At 34.1% G+C, this 22,699-nt stretch overlaps 2 protein-coding genes across 2 annotated transcripts in view; one reads left to right on the plus strand and one right to left on the minus strand.

The window, feature by feature from the left end:
* LOC141461826 (GON-4-like protein) lies at positions 1-10,839 on the plus strand. Its single transcript, XM_074143197.1, has 13 exons — positions 1-292; positions 561-690; positions 2,023-2,126; positions 2,231-2,372; positions 2,483-2,593; positions 2,933-3,101; positions 5,508-5,582; positions 6,610-6,842; positions 6,998-7,201; positions 7,948-8,078; positions 8,226-8,252; positions 8,820-9,049; positions 10,487-10,839. Exons 1-13 carry the CDS (start codon positions 132-134, stop codon positions 10,744-10,746), a joined length of 1,977 nt encoding a protein of 658 aa, XP_073999298.1. The 5' UTR covers positions 1-131; the 3' UTR covers positions 10,747-10,839.
* A 5,554-nt stretch (positions 10,840-16,393) lies between these two features.
* The window catches only part of Graf (GTPase regulator associated with FAK), a 37,795-nt gene continuing 31,489 nt past the window's right edge, over positions 16,394-22,699 (minus strand). Inside the window, exons 13-20 of the mRNA XM_074143195.1 lie at positions 21,922-22,143; positions 21,720-21,825; positions 20,343-20,502; positions 20,121-20,255; positions 19,687-19,993; positions 18,111-18,258; positions 17,880-17,959; positions 16,394-17,165 (exon numbers count right to left, since the gene is read on the minus strand). Coding sequence (XP_073999296.1) covers positions 17,074-17,165; positions 17,880-17,959; positions 18,111-18,258; positions 19,687-19,993; positions 20,121-20,255; positions 20,343-20,502; positions 21,720-21,825; positions 21,922-22,143 — 1,250 coding nt within the window. The 3' untranslated portion in view covers positions 16,394-17,073. The remainder of the gene's footprint in view (positions 17,166-17,879; positions 17,960-18,110; positions 18,259-19,686; positions 19,994-20,120; positions 20,256-20,342; positions 20,503-21,719; positions 21,826-21,921; positions 22,144-22,699) is intronic.

The raw sequence follows: 22,699 nt of genomic DNA on the forward strand, positions 1-22,699 counted from the left end.
TTGTAAGGTTACAAATAAACAAGAATTAAGTGATGTTGTTTAGCTTACACTTCTCTAGTTTTTTGCTTAAACCATTGTTAGTTGGTGGCCAGTATGTGACTGAGTGAGTTGCTTTTGTTGCAAACAAAGCTATGATTGGGTTTAAAGATACGAAACTCAAATTTGTGCGAAAACGTTCTAGAAATGGTAATTTAATTCAAGACGTAGCCACTCCTACTAGTCCTGGCACGAATTTAAATCCAACGCAAATTTCAAGTTTAGATGATGACAACGATGAAGCAACTAAATTTATGTAAGATTAGTTCTCAAATTTCATATTTGGTTGTTTGGATAATATATTTTACAAAGTTGTTCTTAGCCTAAGTGTTTAAGCATCCCTGTAACAGTGTGTCGGCACCACAGTACACTTTGTCAAACTTATTTACTACTTGAACACTCTGGCTTGAGTACTTCTGTGCACTGCAACTCGTGCCTTCTTTGTACAGTTTGAACATTAGGCCTGGTTGAGTTTGAGTTCTGGACCCTGATATTTGCTATATGCCATCTTGCTCTTATTACAGAGAATTATCGAAAGACTCCAGCGAGAAACCAGCGTTATTAGATGAACTAGAAGAGGAAATCGAAAGACAACTGGAATCCAAAGCTCGGAAGAATAACTTATCTGTCAGCAATGTAAAAAATATGATTAAGGTAAGATTTGGGTTGGGTTAGCAAATTGGAACTAGAACAGAATTACCTAGTTTGAAGAATTACGCCTACCAAGTTTGTTGGTAATAAAGGATTTGGAATGCCTAAACAAATCCATTGATAATGGATTCCTGATATATTACCTTCATAATTCCAGAAAAATGCTCACCATTCTGTTTTTAAAACTTGCCCTTTCGCACTAATTGAAAATAACATTTTGCTACCTTTATCAGAGATGGGAAAACATTTAATCAATTAAATTAAACCAAAATTAATTTTTAATCATGATTACTATTAAAAAAATGAGTTGGCCAAAATTAGTAGCTGAAGTTTAATAACCTGTAATTCATTTGGACTTTAATCAATTAACATTTTTAATCATTATCAAAAACGGCGCTAATAACCCAATAGTTGATGCGCAAAAAAAAAAAAATTAACAAAATCAAGATTCCAATTAAAATTAAATAATTATGTTTTTAATTGATTGAATTAAATTTAAAATTTATTTTATCACTTTTGGCGATTAAATTTTTTATTTAATCAAAAGTTGAACTTTAGTACCCACTGTTAATCCACGATCGGACACTGCTCTAATACTACCCCAGGCGAGACCATCCTTGTACCGAATGAGTAAGTACTTCATTAAATGTAGTTAGGCCACTTCTTCCACTTTGACCATACTCTTATTTTGAAAAACTTGGCATGAAATATGGCCTAATTTGGGCCTTTTTTTTTTTTTTAAAAGGTTTAAGCTATTTTGAAAAAGTGGCTTCAATTTTGGACCATTTCTTTTTCAATTTATATTTATTTTGAAAAACTTTACTATATCTCTGCCATCCAACTATTTTGACCATGTATTTCTGAAATTCTAGTCAGTAACTTCATTTCTCAACATGTCTTTATTCTTTCAGTGCACTTCAAATAAATGTTTAAGCTTGATTGGGAAGTGGTAGCGGTCTATTGAGAAATAAGTTTATGCGCCGCTATCCTAAATCTCCTGTTTACCTTTCTTGCAGTCTGAAGATGGCCAGTCTTTAGACCTACCAGATCTATAAAATATATGTCTGCACTTTTTGTGCTTTTTTACTAGGCAGCTTTCTATAAAGCCTCATCAATTACATTAACGTGTCTTTTTTCTAAGGTTCATACTGCTATAGTAATAATAATAATCTTTTCTTATACTGATATTATTTTGTTTAATCTAATGCCTAGGAATTAAGATGATTAAAGAGACGCCCTGTTCTTAGATTTCAAAACAGCACAGTACAGTTCCAGTGGCTTTTTGCTTCTCTTTTTGAAGTTGGCTATGACATATATAGTTACAAAATTTTTCAGGCTGTCATAACAAGTCAAGATGTGCTTACGCTCATGGATTTCAATTTGAATGTATCCGAAGAAAGGCCACCGTATGAGCCTAAACTAACTCGAGCGAAAACGCGGTAAATATAGACAATGTAGTGATAAATAGTTCTTATTTAAATAAGGCAATGAATTTCCATGTTTATCAAGGCTGTTTTTTAAGGCGATTTTCCTTTTGCTTTAGAGAATTATTAGGCAAAGATTCTAGTCCTCCAATATGGCCAGTAACTGGTTCCCCGAGGAAGTCTTCGGATATTGTAGAGTTAATAAGCCAAGAGCTACCGGATGACTCTTCTGACGAAGAGTATTGCCCACAAGATGATGGCGTTAGTATTACTAATTTATATAATAAAAGAAAAAGTAAGGCATGCTTTTAAAGTGCCAAAATTAGGACAAGGCTAAATTTCTTAACATTGTTTTGACTTTTTTCTTGTAGACAGACGATGAATCCAAAATTGATGATTCATTTATTGAAGAGGAATTGCTTGGCAAGGAAGCGATCAATAATATCAAAACTGAAAATCTAGAATCAAACCTCCACTTCGATGTAAGTACTTTTTTTAAAGAGCTTTCACTGTGAGTGTGTACTCAATGCTCTCACATGTGATATTCATGTTCAGAGCAGTGTGAGCTCTTGCACTGTATAATAAATACAATCAGTTTGTGAAAATTGCAGGAGCTCGACTCTGGGCTGTCACAGCCTGCGAATGTGGTTTATATTCTCATAACAAAACACATGAACATGTATGGTACCTACTCGTAGAATAATTTGAGCTCACTAATTAAATTTCAACGACTATTAAACTTAACTAGTTTGTTATCTGCTAGATGAACTCAGATGAGTTTTTTTTGCCGCATCGAAATGAGCTTTTTGTTTGTCTTTTAGGGTAGCATTGGACAAAGGACTCGCTCCAAATTATGCCTGAGCGAAACTCCATTGGAAGCAATAGAACAAGCATTCGTCCCGCCCGATATTACTACAGATATGTATGCTACGAGTTGTGAAAATCCGGACTGGGTGGATTTCCTAAAGGAGTTTACTCAACCATTCAATGGTACAGACTTTAAAATTCAGAATTAACAGCTTTCTTTTACTGTAATGAGATAAAGTATTAATTTTTCAATTAGAAAAAAAAAATTGTTGCGAACAATCACAACTATCGTGCTGCAGTTTTTAGTGTACAAACATGGAACTATTATTAATTGTTAGTTAAATGCAATCAGGACTTTAGAAAGTAAATTAAAATGACTTTTGAGGTGTGGATGACACATCAGAAGGATCATGCCTGCTTAAAATCATTTTTTAAAAATGAAAACAATGTGTTTTATCTGAGTAGGAGTTTAAGAAAACTAACGAGAAATCGTTCAAGAAATGCACAATTCCAGTCGAGAAATTTTCTTCAAACTCAGAATTACAAAAATTTAATTCATACTATTGTAGTATTACATCGGTAGATGTAGCGTAAGTCCAATGAAGTACTTAGAGATAGCCCACTCAACCCTGCTCACCGCACAGAAAAAAAACTTGGAAAAACGTTTCGTAGAGTGTTTCATAGACTTCTACTTGAATACTTGATATAATTACGCTTGAGTAATGGAGTGGATTTTCTGGAAAATCGTGAAAAACTACAAATTACATTTTCGTTCTCAAGAGAGCACAAAACTTTTTGTGTATGTGGAAGTTCTGTAATAGTTAAGATTGTCAAAACTTAGGCACACATTTGGATTTGGGATTTTTTTTTTTTGCGTTAGTATGACTGTATATCCATTTAAAAATGTCTAGTATTTTCGCCATTATGTTGACGGTAAGATCCTAGAGTTTCTTTCACGTACACAAAATAAGAGAAGGTTCAAATTTGATATTTAGAGTAGGTTTCACCAGGAATGCTGACTGTAAGGTTTTGGACATTGTAAGGCATCCGAAGTGCGCTGGACTGATAAGATATTCCAGTTTTACGCGTTTTTCTTCAAAGCAACGATTGGCTTTAAGCCAGGCATACTCATTATGTACTTGCAGATCTATCTCTTTTATCAGAAACATTTTTTTAGCGAAATTCATTTTAGAGGACTTTGCGGGAAGAATGAAATTCGGCTTTAAGTACCATTTTTATAAGTTGTAAGTCCTAAGTACTGCGTAATGTTAATAAGAATAAAATTTGTGGCAAAAATTCTGAATTTGAGGAAAATTGTTTTACCGAAAGGGCTATTTTCCTGAACATTTGCTTTTATTAATTTTTAGTGATTTACAAATTAGCGTTTGCCTTAAAAGAAAATTTAAAAAACAGAAATGCCGTCTTTCTGTAAAAGTTGGGATACTTTATTTTACTCATAAGTTCAGTTTTATTAAAAAAATACAACTGCTGTACCAATAGCAGAACCAGCGAGAAGCAAATAGTTCTATTCAATTGACGCATAGGAGAAATCGCCCCGTGTGATACTGCTCCTATTTCAATAAACACTAGTCAAATACTTCATTACTTCACTGGAGACACTTTATAAGAAATTGCATTAGTCATCGAGAGGGATTACATGGAATAGATGATGAAAGTTGCTAGATTAAAAGGTTAGGAATGATGTTCGAAAAGGGAGTGAAATTTGCGATAACGGATTCGGATAAGGTCATTGATGAATGGGATCTGAAGGTCAGAAAGGATTATTACAACACGTTGTATGCAACAGAAGCATTTTTTATGCAACGGATTATTGCAGTGAATATATTAAATTTAAGGCAATTAATATTTATTTATATTTCGAAATAAGAAGAAAATATGCAAGTTAGAACATTGATAGGGGCTGACAGGAAGCCGTTGTTGTGTTCACACCGGATTTATCTCATAAAAAAATTTAATAGGATTTGTGACCGAAAGTTAACTTGCTAGAACGAAATTGTGTACGATTGTATCCAAACCTAGATTATCCTGAGCATTCAAGGGAAGTCCATCAGCAAATTTCTGATAAATTTCTTCTTCATACTTATACTTGCAGTCCTCAATCCTACCAAATTCTGACATGTAGTCCAGGAATTTCAGCCAGTTAATCGACTTCTTAGCAAATGACATTATTCTTTTGTAGAAGCGCAACCTGTCGGCTTGTTTAAGTCAAGTTGTCAGATGAGGCGTAAGTTCCCGCGCGACCATCCTACTTTTTTTTCTTTGAATAGTTAACATTGTGTTAAAAGCGTTTTGAGGCATGCGCCTCAATCTCCTTTTTATCTCTTCTATAAAATGAAGATGGCTAGATAATTAATTATTTAGATAATGCCAGTTCTGCATCATGTACACGATGAGTACTAGTGCTTTATTTGATGGACTTCTTCCCGTTAACTGTTCTTACCCTTTTTTTTAAAAAACAGTTGTAACATCTAATAGAATTTAAAAAACTCTTTTCTCTTATGTAAAATTAATGTATGTATTTAAATTGTGCATTTATGTATTTACTTATTTATTGTTTGAAAATGCTAGCATGCGAGCAAAACGAATGTAACGATGACGATAATGATCCAGAATACAACGTTATGGTGGATGAGGAAATTGAAGGTAATTTTCCAGTTTTATCAATTTTTTTTTTCTCGCATTTCCAATGATTATGATAAAAGTGGCTGAAATATTTTTTAACTTTTTATAAAACTAAGTTTTTTAGAGACTGTGTATAGGATTTTTGTATGAGAAATTTTTCAATAAAAATGATTTTAGTGTTTTAAAAGGAAGTTGATGCCTTAAGATGACATCAAAACTGCTTCTAAATTAATATTGCGTTACTCCTTCTAGTCATGGGTAGATACAACTTCTTAAAATAAAATAGAATATTGGTTGTCAAAAATATTTCTCTACTTCGAACTTACTCTTATTTTGTATTTTCACTGAATATAAAAGCTACAACTTGCATGCGTGTTGTTGTTGCCAGGCAACTAGATCTCTACACTATTACTGCATTAAAACACGCACGAACTGCTATAATGTGGCCCATTACTACATGATATATAACTACTTAAGCGAAATTAGCGTGCTACTTAAGTGATTCTTAGTTATAGATTAACCCGCCAGCACCCGACTTAGCGGTTTACATTTTTTTTTTTTTTAATACCTTTAAATCCAAAGAAATCCACAAATCGTTGCTACACATTTCAATTAAATTTTAATGTAACTTCCTTAATCATGCTTTTAAACTCTACAGAATCTGTGTCTGAATTTTATCCCTTAAACTTTCTGAGGCGACTTCTATTCTGCTTGTCACCTTCCTCATCTACAATCTAAGTAAATTGAGAGAGTCGCAAGTATGCTTCTAAACTGCCCCAAGTTAGCATAAAAAAATAAAAAAAAAAGCATAAAAGAAGACTTCCATAAAAAGAGAACTTAAACAATCGTCTGTAGTTCTTCAAGTCAGTATTTGAAGATTTAACTCCAAATTAAGGGATCAGAAGCATACGTATCTGAACTATTTTTGTATCTACAAGTTATTAAGGAAAGTAATGTTTTTTGGGGGGGCTTAGCGTCCAGCTACCAAAGTAGGTACCTACTATATAATTATAGAACTAAATACATCTAACAGTTTAAATTGTTACAGGTACAGATCGGGAAGAACTGCGCATGGATCGCGCAGTTAAAGTCAGTAAAAAGGAGTTGAATGCGTTAATTTCTGAATGCTTTGAGTATAATGCTATTCCATCAGATGATGAAGAAAATGCAAACATGGAATCCATGATAGCAACCACAGGTATTAAACAGGAAGAGGAATCTGACTGTTATATAGTGGAGAATTTGAATGACTGTGATCCCCTGAGAGCGGATTCAGATGTTGTAAGTTTCATAGAACTTATAACAAGCTAAACTGGGCATATTTTGTATTTGTAACTTCAGGCAGAAATTCATGTTTGTGGCGAGATTTGCCAAAGAACCTCAATCCGACAAACATCTTACTTTTGTTCTAAGGTCTTGAACGTCTTATTTTTTAGTCGAACGTTGAAAATCCAAATCTCTACTTTGAAAACAGTGCACCCTATACAGTCAGCGAAGAAGTGGTCATTTTTGATGAACAAAAATTGCTTCTCGAGCAACAGATTCGTCAACACATCCAGCTTCTGCTCACCAACTTCCTGTTGAGTTATGGACATCCGTGTCTCCAAGAATCGTACGCAGAAACATTTAAAAATATGATGGTAACTCGGATTTTTAAAGCTCAATATATGTAGATGATAGATCTGTGCAATTTTCTAGCTTTGGGACATCAGTGGAATATTTGTATTTTCCCATAATACAGATGATGATACATTGTAATGAATTAAAAATAGTTTAGTGTACCACTTCTTTTTCTTAGTGCCATACACCCCTAAGCGGTAGATTTTATACATTATGACGGGTTTACATAGCAGTTACATCTTTACATACATCCAAAGTGAAAAGCAAAAGAAGTGCGTTAATAGCCAATCATCAAAAGTGATTATCCAGCATAATAGATGAACAGAACAGAAAAATATTCAATTTTTCGTTCATTTTTGGTGTTTCACTCGGATGATTTTCCCAGAGTGAACCGTTTAAACTAAACACAAATCTGGCTGTCGTTAGTCAGATGTGTTCAGGTTATTACATTTACTTGTCCTGGAAAACAACAAAGAAGTTGTTTATTTTAGGACTATTCTTTATAATTATTTTTAAAAAAATAAGTGACGAGCAGATCATTTCTTTTTTTAGTTTAATATTTCTCGCCTTTCTGAAATAATTTAATTTTAGACGTTAAATGTGAAAAAAATGTGAATGCACTTTCTTTTTACTTCTAGTAAATCATCCGTGATGAATGTCAAAAGTGTATCGACTAAGCAAATCCGCCTTTATATTATTTGGACTACATTATACGTACACTCTAACATGGAGCTATATCAGATTTCACCCCTGAATTTTGTTTCAGCTAAGCTGGAACGATATCAACTTAGTGAACGATAACAAGCTGAAGCTCAGCAACATAAAGGCATCCATGGATCTGGCCAGCATGTGGGAAGCCATATTTGAAGATCCGGACAAGAAGGCTACAATCCAAAGGTCAACAAAGTAACAAACAATTTAATAAAGTAAAGTAATGTCTATTTTTTTAGGTGGGCTTTACGTCCAACTACCTAATTAGGTAAAAATAACAAATTTGTGTCCCTACATGCGCAGTAAAGCAGATTCTGTTTTTATTATTTTCAGGTTTCTGAAACAGGAGATGCAGTTAGCGTAAGTAGAAATCTGGATTGATTTTTATCTAAACACTCACGACTTTCTCTTTCTGCATCACCGTAGTTTGGAGAAAAAGTGATTGGTTAATAAACACAGTAATTAAATGATTGTATGGTTTAAGTGTTTGGGTACAGACATTAAAGTGTCTGTGAATCGCCTTGATTCATCCGAAGCTTAAGTAATGCGGTCGGACATAGATAGTAACTCGAAAAATAAAAATGGACAGCAAATAAGTACAAAAATAAATAAACATAAACTTAACTTACAAGTGATTAATACATTACTGCTAATTATAAAGAAAGAGACTTATCTGGGAAGGATCATGAGTTGGCGAACAAACATAGAAGCGGAACTAGAAAATAGACTGACTAGTCTGAAATGCTTATGTTCGTGCGTGAATATGGATGCCTTTTTTTTTTGGCGTGCTTTACGCCTACTACCGGTTAGAAGTCGTGGGCGGAGGCAAAAATCAAGTATACTTTACTCATAATAACACAGTAAATCAAATCTGATCCTCTGGATTAGGTCTTACCTATTAATCCATTGAGTTGCTCTCTATTCCAGGAAGTATGAAAGAAAGAAGAGGCTTTACTACAAGCCGGAAATCCCCATGGAACTGATCCGGATCTGCAGAGAGAGTCGAGCCTTCATGTACCCTTTGATGTTACCTTCTTCTGGGTTTAGACCTGTGAAGGTAGGCAAAAGCGGTTTGTTGCCTTCGGAGATCAATTTGATTGCCTTCGGACTACATGAGTATATGACAGAGAATGATGAACTGATGGATCTGACGAAAGGTGAGTTTATTGGTGGGCTGCATAGTGTTCCAGCCACTCTTCTAAACTGCCGTCTTAAGTGATTACACCTAGACTATTCGATGCTTTTCTTGTCTACAAATCCACTTTTACACCAGCTAAGGAGGCTGTTTTATTTATCACCCGATTCAAGCATTTTGGCCCTTCATCTCAGTAACTTTGACTAGTAAATCCTTTTCCGAACCCATGTTACTAACTTTCGTCGAAGTGTGCATTTCAGATAGATTGTTTAAAATACGTTTGCAAGTTGAGCGGCGTGGTGAGGTACAAGTTCAAGCGCACATGTTTAAACATTGCCCTAAGTCGGAAGATGTCGTGTTTTTAGAAATTCTTTTAATGTTATATCGCCTAACAGAACCCCCTTTTTTAGGGTCAATATATTAATTTTTTTTATATAACCAGCTTAGGATAGATAGTAAGCTGACTAAGGACATTATGCCCTCGGATTTCACACTAGTAGATAAAAGAAGAGACTATGTTAGTTGCTTTGCATATTCAAGCGTATTTTGTACTAAAAAAGTATCCCTTTTTCTTTCGGTTTATGCTTGTAGCTGTTTCCAAAAACATTATGCCATTTTAAGGAAAATGACAAATGACAATTTGCGTCATTTACTTTAAAAAAAAGTCAGAAACGCCGCGAAATCAGTTTAGTATAGAGAAGGAAGGCTCTTGTTTCTTTTCGGACTACTCATGTTTGGCTTTTAACATTATAATGGTTATGATCCTGGTTAAAACTAAGTTTGGTCTAGGCCATCCTCTACCCTCTTAGTTTCAGCACTTCTGATGACAGCTACAGTAGCGGACCCTTGCGCTTCAGCATCATAAAACATTCTGGTGATTAGAGCTTGTGTAGCACGAACCATTAAACTGCCACCTCAGGCGTAGAAACATTCCACATGAACTTATATGGCACACGTCGATTTATGGTCGGTAAAAACTCAATTGATTTTTGTTTCATCAAAAAAATATTATTTTAAAAGCATTGAGAAAAATGAGTTCATTTCGGATAACCCGAACAAATAAATAAACTGGATTAGATCCGGTCAACCAGCTGTGTCCGTCCTGGGAAGAGAATATGTGAGAAAATGTATTATTCTATCGTTTGATGATTATTCTACTCGTACGTTTGCGTCTTTCACTTAGAAGGTTGCTGAACGGTTGTGTATTTATAACATGCGAACTGTGCACAACTCAGCTAGATCGTGCTTTGATAGTAAAACATCCTTCTTTGGGGAATCTTAAAAAGTGAAATAGATACTGGATTATTTTGCCAGCAGAGATGGTTTGTGAGATGGTAAGAGTATGGACTTAGATGCGTTTGAAGTTTCAGACAATGATGGCATATATTCCCACAGTAGGTTGATGTGATTTAAGATTAATAATATGTATCTATATATTCCTTCTTCTATTCTGTTTCAGATATCGCTAAAATAGTGGACCATGTAACTACGTATAAAGTGCCAGCATGGTCGAAACCGAGTATCAAACATTTTATTCAAAGATCTTTCCGGATGGTGAATACGTCTAATTCCGTAAAATCATTTATAGAGACTAATACATTACCAAAAATTAACCATTATGTTATACCTATGCCAGATCGTATGCTAAAATTGTACGAACAGTCGCCAGTACTGTTGCCAGAAAAATGGCGTCTCTATCTGAGAAATTTGTCTAAATAGGTGTAATTATGATTCGATGCGCAAAAAAAAAAAAAAAATGAAAAAAAAATTCTGTGTACATATGTGTGAATATATTGAGGATTTAATGTTCGATATTTGTGTTTCTTTTTTAGTGACCATTTCCATGTTTTATGATTGTTTATTAAAATCGATTTTCAACTACTGAACTCGCAAAGGGCGTGAAGAATTAAACATGTGCATATATTTGATTTTTACAAACACCGTATCATATAATTTTTAGACTGTGCAATGCTTTTGTGCATCTATTTCAAACTTCAAAAAGTTAAAAGTGTACAGCTGGTGAAGATACACTGGGTTCTATTTGAAATCTTTGCATGATGGTCTTGATCACCGTACTAGACTAGCCGCATTGAATTTTAAAAACTTTAATACTAGCGTTATGTCAAGAACATCGCCAGTTGACAGCAGGACCGTTAGGAGTGTGCCATTTAGTTTCACATTTTGGCGATTATTTTGGCAGAATGTGAGTTTAGTGCGGCTTCAGCAATGTCTGTAGTTAGTAAGCTCATACTTTTCGGCACTACAGAATATAGTCACGTTTTGTGTCAGAAAATAGTCGGGATCAAATTAAGGTAAAATATTTGTATTGATGTGAAAACCTATTATTTTAACCCCAAATTATATTTACAACAGTAAATTTTACAAGTACATTTTTTTATTACATAATTTATACTTTGTTTAACAAATGGTATAATAATTTTTATAAGAATATATAATTTCAAAACTAATAACAAAAAACAGAAACTGGATACAACTTCATTTAAAAAATACACTAGGATGCAAAGAAATTGCGGAACCCTTAGTTATTTGAGAAATAAATTCTGGAATAAATTTCCTAAAACAAGTTTAACTAATTCTTACATCATTATAAAGAACTGGTTACATTAGAAACATTTAAATAATAGTCTAGTAGAAAATCTTTTTTATCCACGCTGTTTACCAGTTTGTTACTTGAATGCAAACAAAAATGAATATTTATTCATATTATTGTATATTATTTTTCTCTCTATAACGCGATTGATTAACATTAGTGGAGTCAGAACAGTCACAGACATAACACAGTATCTCTAAAGTACGATGCTGGGGATTATGGTCCCGCTACATTTAGGACAGATTAGGAGTGATTAGAAGGCCCCATTTAATGACTCAATTGAATTGAGGTACCGCTCCAAAATGCGAGATTTTGAAACGAAGTTTTTTGTATAAAAATCATTTGATGATGACTTGAACGAAGTAAATACAAAAAACGGACCGGACGTCCGAGCAGACGTTTTGTAAAGCAACTGTTTGTATCTAGTGTTCCAGGGCTTTAGATTCAGCACTTGTGAAGAAAGAAGCGAATCCTTGTACAGCGAGACCAGAAAACATCTTCAGGTGAAGTACACATGTAACTCTCAACCACAAACTGCTCCCTCTAAGCAAGTCTGCAAAAATCCTTGAAAAACTCCAGCAATTTTTCGTTTCATCATACGAATAATTGGATTGATTTGATATTGTGCGTGTTGATGGTCGAACTATGAAAGTGTAATTTATTTTTTAATGGTCTTGCGATTACATGAAACTCTATTTTATTCTGATGCGCGTAGGTAGAAAGAAGCACGTTTGTGCTAAAAAGTGCAGCTCATTGGTTAATTTACAGATTTGATTTCCCGTTTTGCCTGACTAAGCTTTCAACCCATACCAAGCATCTCCCATTTCTACCCCTTCCGAAACAGTTATTTAATATGGGTGCACACATTTTGAGGCATTCAAGACAAACTTCTAAATTGAAGCCATCAAGTAAGACAATACATCAAATAACCAGGTATTCCGAGGCACCATAGTGTACGTATTCAAAACATATAACAACATATAGGAGACAATTTATTAATTTATCCTATATTTACATGAAAGTATATTTAAATAAATTAATTAAAAACAACGTATAATTCATTGTAAATTACAAATAAATTGGTAATCAATAAATTTTGTCATTAATTTAAAATCATGGAATTTTTACTATATTAGAATTTAAAAGAAAAGATAAAATGGCACGAATTCTATTTCTTATTATTTAACAGGAAGTCACTGGTTGAACCAGCCGAACTTAAAGAGAGGATTCAAAATCTCTGAAATCAAAAAGTTCATATGAACTATGTGCGAAACGTAGAAGATCTCGAGAACTTGCAAAATGTTCGTAACTGTAGGAGAATTCGAGCTAAAGCAAATCTAAAAAAATAATTAATTCATTGAAAAATAGTGAATTTAGTACACAAGAGGTTAACTTATAAATGCTAATTATTAAAAAGAGAAAGTTTAGAGCTTACAATGTAAGTAAGAGAAATAAATATGTTATAATTTTGTATTTTAAAAAGCATTTATTTCATTTTTTAAAAACTTGTCACTTCAAGATATTCTTCAATTAGTGCAATTTAAATCTATGTCTTTTTGTACTTTCCCTTCAACGGTTGGCCTTAACGAGACAGTTTAAATTTAATTATCTAACGGAAAATTGTAATTCCTATATCGTTAGTGTAATTAAATTGCTTTAGCTGTAGGTATCTACGAGATACTGACCATTTTTATGGAAGATAAGACAAATATTAAAGTACAACAAAACATAACATAATTTGAAAACGGAAAAGACTCAGTCCATAGTTTATAAGAACTTAGTGCAAATGAATTATAGAACCTCCTGCTTAAGTGTGGCGAGATCAACCTGTGTAAGTTACAAGGCTACAGGGAAAAAGTGTCCTCACTGGCCCTAGTGATGGGTAGAGGCTGTGGCTAGTAGCTAAGGTTACAATCTAAGTTACAGCAGTGTGGACTGCACAGTTCAACGCCAGAAAGAACTATCGACTCATTAGAACTCTAATTTGAGTCAAATTTTGGGGACCATACAATTCTAAGGAATTGGACAGAAAGCATACGTCACCGCGACCCATAGGATTCTACTGTGGCACTAGGGTCCTTAAGGAACATCTCAATAAATAAAAATTGGAATGAAAAATTTATCCTAGTCGTAACTTTTAGTAGAACGTTAGACGCAAACTAAATAGATAATAAATGATTAAATATACCTACGCGCTGACCTAAAGAACGAGATGAGACTCACACGGCTCAAAATTACAATACATGGTCATATGTTGAGTGAGAGAATCGGAACACATTCGTTGAAAAACTGTAACAGCCAGTATTAGTGTTCGAACCAGCTCCAAACTGGTAGTTTAAAGTAAGTATAGATTATGTTAGTGATCTCAAATGGCTTTGGAACTACAGCAAAGTAGGTCAGCCAAAAGGTAAGTCAGACAATAAAGGATTGTTTAAATCAATTTAAACTCTTAGCAACTAAATTAATTCTAATTAATTTTCTTAATTAATCTCAAATAATTAATTTATTAGAATAAAGCTTTTTAGAATGTACAAAATACACGTAACAACTATCTTTGGTTAGGATTCTATGTCGAACACTTCCGTCGGAAATGGCTAAATGACGAATAATTTGGAATGTCTGAAGTGGTAGGGTTTTTAAAATAAGGGTTACATTAAATAACAGACTATGTCCCTCACATTCTTCAGATGTACCCCGCTCGAGACCTCGAACGCCCCGTGAGGAGCATCCTGACGTGATCCCAAGGCTGAAAATGTGTTAAATCTAAAACGTAACCCAGGGCTTCTCTGTACTGATGGCAGTCTAACTACTCCATCTGCACACATAGTCTAGACTCACAGATTCTTCAGCTGCGAGAATCACAAAAAAAAAAATTAGTAAATGCAAGTTTATGCTTGGACCCAATTTACTACACCCCCACATAAAAAAGCCAAAACTAGCGAATATGTCAGAATTTATTGCACACATTAAGGAAACGAAAAAAACAGTTTATTTAACTCAAAATTTTAAAGCAGGCTTCTTGAAATTTTCGAAACCGAAATTGCAGTTATTTTGAGGACCCAAAATGCTTCCATTAATTTAGGAATCGCCTAAGGTTCCTACAAAAGGTAGATAAGCAGCCTAGTCTTTGATACAACTTACAAGTAGATATCTTATAAACGTTCTGTAATACTGTTGAAAGTAATATGGAATTTCAAAATTTGGAATTTGGCATAAATTTATCAAGATTTATAAAATTTCAAAATCCTATATTCAAACATAAATACGATTTATTTATGCAATGTATGAGATGACCGATTCCCCCAATGGTCGTTGACCAGGAGGCACCCTTTAATCTAATAAAGACTATATTATTATTATTATTATTACAATTTATTTACTTACACTAAAGTGTCGCTTGCAGTAAAGGGTCTTCCTTCAGAGTGTTTTGTCTATCACTAGCATTTTTTCACACGGTTACTTTTTTATTAGTTAGTGAGTTCACGGACCACATACAACGTTAAGACTTCGTGTGAGAGATTGAGTGACACAAGCACACTCTGCGACAAAAAAAAGTCTAACTCGAGAGCTAGAGAGTTGGAAATTTAGTTAGTGAACTTACTTAGATTTTAAGGAACCCTGCAAATATCTGGATTTACCCTATGGCTACTTCTAAGAGACACTTTAATATTTCTACTGGCAGGAAAGTTTAAAATGAAACTGTTTTAATAAAAATCTATCATTTGAAGAATAAAAATCTCGGAATACATATAGTGATTATTAAAATAAAATAAAAATGTACCCTGTATTCAAGAAAACACCATGGCGTAACAAAAGTCTGTGCGTTTTTTCTCGGCATGGCTGAAGCATACTTTGTACAGTTTATTTAAGTGTGCCGACAGTTCCTTATTTGCTACCCATAAATCACAGAATTTGCTAAGCGAAGTTCTATCTCAAATGGCAGAGTTGAATATAAAAATTCCAGTGTTTTGCTCTAAACAACTCCTTTAAACATCTGGTTACGAAGGGGATGGCGACATCAATCATTTACTCTTCACTGAAGTGTCTTAAGATACAACAAATAAGTAAAAATAGTCTGAATTCGTAACTTAGTTTTGTCGAGGGTATGTAGGATTGCCCTGTAGCGTGAAAACCTAATGGTTACCACGAGAATAGAGGCGCAAGTTTATATGTATAAATACATCAAATGCAATATAATTATCAAGCAGAGGCAAGAATTAGAATGCATCAGCTTCTTCCATGCCCAAATAACTTACTCGTACTTCATCAGAAACCTAGTATAAACTATTAGAGATGAACATTTAGTCAACAAGAAGCAAAATCTGTAGCTCTCACACGCCCTTGCTCAGCTAGGATGGAGAAAGGTACAGATATTTCCACATGAATAAGGAACATGTTGCTTTGAAAAGATATAAGTTTAAAAAACCAACACACACAAACTGGATTAAATAAAGCTGATCAACCAGCTGTACTTATAGCCCCGTATATTAATGAGCCTTTCTCTCATTTTGGCTGGTTGAGGCGGCCGTGCGATTTCATATGAATTCCTCTCTAATCAGCTAGAAAGCTTACATTCCATTTTGGATGAAAGTATTCCTCTTTTTTTAATGAAAATCAAGTTCTCCGAAAAAATGCAATGCCCATACTTTACGCAAAAAGTGCTCGGCAATGGAAAATTTGTGTATTAGGCCTCTATCTAAAATAGTTTACATCTCTGACTCAGATGGTGAATTGGAAGGTCAAGGAACTGTTGGCTTCAATGGATTCAAGTTATAGAAAATTGCTTATATATATTTCCAGCAGAAAGCTGAATTGGTGAATAAAACGTTTGTTTTGGAATTTTAAGAGTTATTAAGAGTGAAAAAACGCGATAACTTTTGTTAAATTTTAAATAAATTTAATTAAGAGAAAGTGCTGCGATTGTATAGTAACAATAATAACAATAATAATATTTAAAAACACCTACTTCAGGGTTTTTAATCCCGCTCATCTAGAAGAGACTTTTAAGATTTGACAGTAAAGTAAGCCTAAATAAGATAGGCTGCTCTTCTTTATGACAGAAAACGAGGTTGTTATATGCATTTCAGATTCTAAATATTTCTGAAACGTGTTCATTGAACAAAATTTAAACTAAGTCGCAGTACTTTCCCATCTGAAAATACCTTATGTCGTTAAAAAAATTGAAAACCAAATCAGCCGCTAAACCGGAAAATACAGACCAAGAAACCTAAATTGAGGTATAATGAGCTTCAAAAGCAAAATATAAAAAAAGCCCATCTTAATCTATCAGTCTAATACTTTAGATATGTCCATCTAGTTTTATCTCAGTTAATTTTTGGAGAACACATCCTTCGATCTCGAGAGTTTAACAGTGTGCCAGTTTCGAGGCGTTCCAATGCTTGAAGCTTGGTTTCTATTCTTCAGCGAGGATTCCTTTAAGGTAGTAGTTCTACGTAGTTTTCGGGTACAAGTCCAGTTTTACCATTTAAAGTTCCCTCGAGCCATCCTGGTTCTAGAGAATTCTTAACTGTGAACAAAAACAGTAGCATAGAGAGCCTGCATGAATCTGCCCTGCAGCTTATTAGGGGAGCTTCAAATGCTATTCAGACTAATTTTCGTGGCACATTTCTCTTCATGCAAAGCGTTGGCCCATAAGCTTCTTTCGATTATAGTACGTGGGGAACAGGATACAGGTCCCACCTTAAGCTTTAAATCAACATGGACAATGAAGAATGTTTAGTTTTTGAATTTCTAACAGTTGTTGACACTTTGTCCTAATGAACTTGCTCAGACTAACCTTCATGACTGTGGATATTAGTTATATCTACCATTATCGGAACAACAGCATGGACCTGTTTTGTAGCCTTGTATGTAGTAATAATCATCTTAATCAGGACATCGTTTATTACATTTGTTACATCTATCATTAAGAATACATTACTGCTTAGACACTTTTTAGGCAACATGTCTTCTAAATCAGGCAAACAGTTCGTTACGGTGTTGAAAATCTCCCTCACTAAAGGCCCTTCCTCCCATGTCTAAAGAGAGATGTGGCCAGAAATCACATTAACCAAGCAGACATTTCATTACTATGGATATTGGTCAATTTTTATTTAATTATTTTGAATCTAATAATAAGAGAACTGCAATTTGGAAGTTTAGCGAAATGTGAGATCTAACCAGGCAAACTTTCATTTACGCGGTTATTATTAGTCAGTGTGTGTTTTATCTACTAACGTACCATTTGTTATAATCTGGTTTGGTTCGAAAGACAATTCTCCATCGTTCTCGCCGAGACAAGCGTATAAAGTCCTCACCCTCCTAGAAACAAAATTGGGATTAGCTGCTCTAGAATCGTTGAGAACATTCTTTTATTACATTCATATTTTATAATAAATTAATTAATAATACATTTTAAAGCTCTCAGAAGGCAGGGCCTCGAATATATCATAGAGTTCAGTGATTTACTTACATATTCTGATATGGCAGTCTTCGAAAGCTGATCTGAAATTCTGGGTTATGACTTTTGGCTGGTGTTGGATGATTGTTCAAATCTCTTGAAGACAGTGAGGATACACTTTCATTTGAACTGCTAGTGCTATTTAATGGTTCAGCGTTAACTGTTAAAAAAACAAAAAAATAATAATAAAATAAAAGTAAAAAAATACACGTTCCTTTAAAAAATGTATAATAGGGTGTAAGCTCTGGAAACATCCATACAAATTTCTCTTACCACATTACTCATTTACATTTTTTATTTACTAGTAGAATTTGTACCCCCCCCCCAAATCTTAAATCAGAGAATTGGTACTACAAACATTTTTCCTAAATTATACTGGAGTAAAATGGTAATGTTAAAGGAAGTGATATTACACTTCAAAGCCATGCAGAACTTCACTAAAATCTAAGTGCCATGAGAAAAATGTTCAAACAAAAGTGATATGCTCAATGTGGTCTCAAGTTCAATTTGACTGCCTAGAAAATTTATACTTAAATTTAAATTGGTTTATGAGTCGTATAGCTTGTAATAAATGTTGAATAAAGGATTATGATAAAACTGCTGATAACTATACCTATAATATTCACCCTGAAAGATTTTCCTGGCTATAACTTTTGTGGTTTTTTAATAAATTAAAAAGTTAAATTGCTGTACTGGTACATACAATTAATACTTAAAAAATAAATTAATTAATGTACTTTTAAATATGATTAAATACAAATAAATTAATAAAAATAAAATAATTCTAACTAAACTGGAAACATAATCAAACTGAGTATTAATAGATGAGAGTTTATTGAACCTATAAACTATAATGAATAAACAGTAATCTGAGGTAACGTTCACAAACTTTCTCTGACAACTATTTTCCCTTAACTCACAAATTTTATACCAAATCCGAAAACCTGACTCATGTTTAATTCTATAAAGCAAACCACTGAAATGTAATGTTTCAAAGACGCCCAATCACCCCCTAACCGATTTTTTAGGGAAAATGTTTTAAATAAAGGTTTTAGATTTTTATGTTTGTTCAAGATAGTTCAATTACAAAGAGAAAAATTGTCAAAGAAAACAATAGCCTCAGACAGGTCTGTGGGTTTATATTAATCCTAACCACAATTATATCTCTTCAAAACATGTTCCAGAGTGCACTCATTGACGTGGAAGAACGACAATACAAAGCAGACCCTTCAAATTTTTTGCCAGAGAGAGAGCCATTTGTAAAAACTCTTTTATATATTGGAAGTGTCTCAAAACGGATAAAAAGATAACGGTAAAAAAACAAAATAGAAAATCTGCAAGAAAACAATAATTTCTCTTACTTAGTAGAGTAAAAGCAATTAAAAAAGGAGATGCAGATTAGTCGCATATAATCTTCTATTACAGTGCAAATTTTTTAGGGGGGGAAGATGAAGTATGCGTTCTTTTCTGAAATTTTAAAGGAATAATTTATCAGGAGTTCAATTTATAATGGATTTTTGATTAATTTATAGACCTTTATCGCCAAAGAATATTGAACTGTTGCTCACTTAAGGTGTGGGACACTTACAGACAGTGGATGAGTACAGCCGATGGTTGAGATGATGCGGACTGCTGTATGTGGGAGTACATGTTGGATGCACCGAAGTGGATATTGTCAGTAGGTTATTTTCCGAGGAATAAGCTGTGACTGGTCCACTAATTCGGGTCGAACGATTGACCAGCGGCCCACTTGGCGGATGATATGTACTGGTACTGTTTGGATCTTTGGTCGAAATAGAACTCGCTGTAGTTGAACTAGTCACACTGTGCAAAGATGCAGTCAACGAACTTGGTACTGCTGCAACTGTACTGTCTATGAACGGCTTCACCACGACCTGTAAAATAGAACGGATATATAGAAAGCAAATATTAATATGGCAGTTTTGAGAAAAACGTATTTCCCTATATAACTCGATTGGAACGTTTCCTAACTAACTCAAGAACTAAGTCGAAGATACTCACATGCGACGCTGTACTCACAGAGCTAGTAGAGTTCTGGTATTTACTACGCGGCACTGGATGTGGCTGGATCACCATCGACTCGACGCCCGTCGATATCGATGGCTCTGTTTGCTCTTGAGGGGGTGATTTGAAAATCTATAAAAAAAAAGGTGAAAATTCCAAACTGAGAAAATCCATTAAAATATACATTTAATTGAAATATAGCAAAAGTGTCTCTTTTACCTTAGCATAGTGTTCGATTAGTATCTCGACGACCACATTACAAAACTTAATGTCCATAATGGCGGCCACTGTTTCCTCTTCAGGCCGTAACAGGGTCGGTCCAAAGCATACGCCCAGATTGCTGATGGTCATCAAGTTCTTGTCCGCATGAGAGGCCACACTGTAAAACACGGCGCAGATGACTATCCTTTCTCTATTTTCATATTTATCTAGTTTTCTGAATTCTAACAGTTAGCAGAGACTGGGCAACCCCGACGTTTTTGCTATTGTGGGTGTTATGCCACTTGACCCATTCTCGATTCTTCCAAATTGTTAAAGTTGATTAAGATATACAGCGCCTACATACAGTGGTCTTAGACTCTGCCATGCGTAAACATAATGTAATGTCTAATATAACCAAGATCTGATGATTTTGTAAGATCCCTCTGCGACCGCATCTTAGACGCATTTGAAGACTTTTTGCTCCAACTATAACTAAAAGTGCGGATAGTGTTACAATTGAGCCGGCCGCCCATAATATGAATGAACCACTATGGAAGGCTCACGAAGCAACAAAGTTTAAAAATCAGAAAATATTTTTTGTGGACGTCTCGTTAACCCCTGGTTAACGTAGTCTTTTTAGTAATTAATAATTACTAACAGTAATTTAGTAGTTAATTTAGTCTTATTTTGATCGCAAAAAATGAAACTAAAGCTACATCTTTTAAATGATGTTAAATCAGATTACCAAGTTCATTGCTCGATAACATGCACTTCGTCTCAACTAATGTTGCCCCTAGCAACCTTCGGAAAACATAAAAAAAACTTGTTACAGCCGGCTAGGGGTGAGGGAAATCTTTTTAGGGCGCCATATAGCCCAAGAACGGTAGTTCTAGCCAGCTGCAAATAAAAATACCCTCAAGGGTGTCTCAGATGGGATAACTCTACAGTGAGGAGAATGAGTCCTGTAATAAAAAACGCAGGCAGAATGATGCTCAAATAAAATTCTCTAACTAAAATTAGAATTAACAGAAACAAACACTTTTATTTAAACAAAAGAAATAAATACAATTAAACAACCAGAAGTAGAAAATAAAAATATAGCTAAAATTTAAAATTTTTATTATAATAATTACAACTGAAAAATAAATGTAAGTCAGAAAGGCAGAATCCGAATCCTGTTTTATTGTTGACAATCGTCATTTCATGAAGTATTGAAGTCCAACGCAGTCAAGAGATTCCTTTAGATTAAAATTGAAATAAAACACTGCCAAATAATACAGCCTATGCCATCTAGTGGATATAACGACTATAACTTACCAAATCTTTGGGAGATGTGTATAAGGCTAACTAAAACCCTAGGTTGCTTCAATTTAAGAGAAACTGGGGGATACTCACTTAGTAAGATGCTTGATCAGCATATCTAGTAGGCTAATATTTTGCTGTGGTATCCTATACACCAAAGTATGCACGTCACTAACTCTTTCACCCAGAGTTTCTTGCTCTGTAAAAGTACACAAACGTTACACAAAATCGCTCTCTCATTCACTCAGAGTTAAGATCTCTTTAACATTATTAGTAGCCAAAGTGGAAAACTTACTAGCTGCGGAGATAAAGCTGGAGTGGTATCTGTATGTTAAGAGCGGCTCAGGTAGATTCCTCAGGTAGGTCTTCAGAGCGGAAGTGATCGTCTTACTCTCCCACTCGGAAGTGTCATCTAAGTTCAGTTTGTCGTATTTTCTCCTGTCCAAACCCATGGACAAAAGTTTGGCCACTTTGGAGCTGACGCCCACCACACGGTATAGTCCTTGTTCTTCTAGCCCTGCAACACAGTACAAGTACTTTTTCAGAACGTCTTCTTTTACTAGGAGACTCCAAAAACCATCTCAGTTATCCCCACCCACAAAGTTACAACTTCCTGAAATTCATATAATAATAATAATAAAAATAATAATAATAATGCGTTTATTTAAATACTTATTTTACAAATTACAGAAATTTCATTAACCTCCCAAACACTTAAGCATGGACTCAGTCCATCTGCTAGAGAAGTGTTGTACATTAATTAAAAATCATAAAAAGTGATAAAAATAAAACAAAATTAAAAATTAAAGAATACAATAGATTGAGAATACTGAGATTCATAACGTACGTATATATAGTTGATACAAACACAAAACAAATTTTTCGGACTCCAGAGTGTTTTTTTACGGATTTTTGGTTAGAGTTGAACCGCGAGAAATTAGTAAATGAAAGTAGTGTGCATCCAATTTTTTAATTTTTGAAATTTTCTTTGAACTTGGTATATACAGTGAATCTATATCCTTAATTTGTATAATTTTAATAGAATTTCTTTTGGGGCAAAATTCGTTTTAGTG

This window comes from Rhodnius prolixus, unplaced genomic scaffold, assembly GCF_049639745.1.
Source record: "Rhodnius prolixus isolate KJV_2025 unplaced genomic scaffold, Rpr scaffold_12, whole genome shotgun sequence".
In the NCBI taxonomy this organism is placed as follows: Eukaryota; Metazoa; Arthropoda; class Insecta; order Hemiptera; family Reduviidae; genus Rhodnius; species Rhodnius prolixus.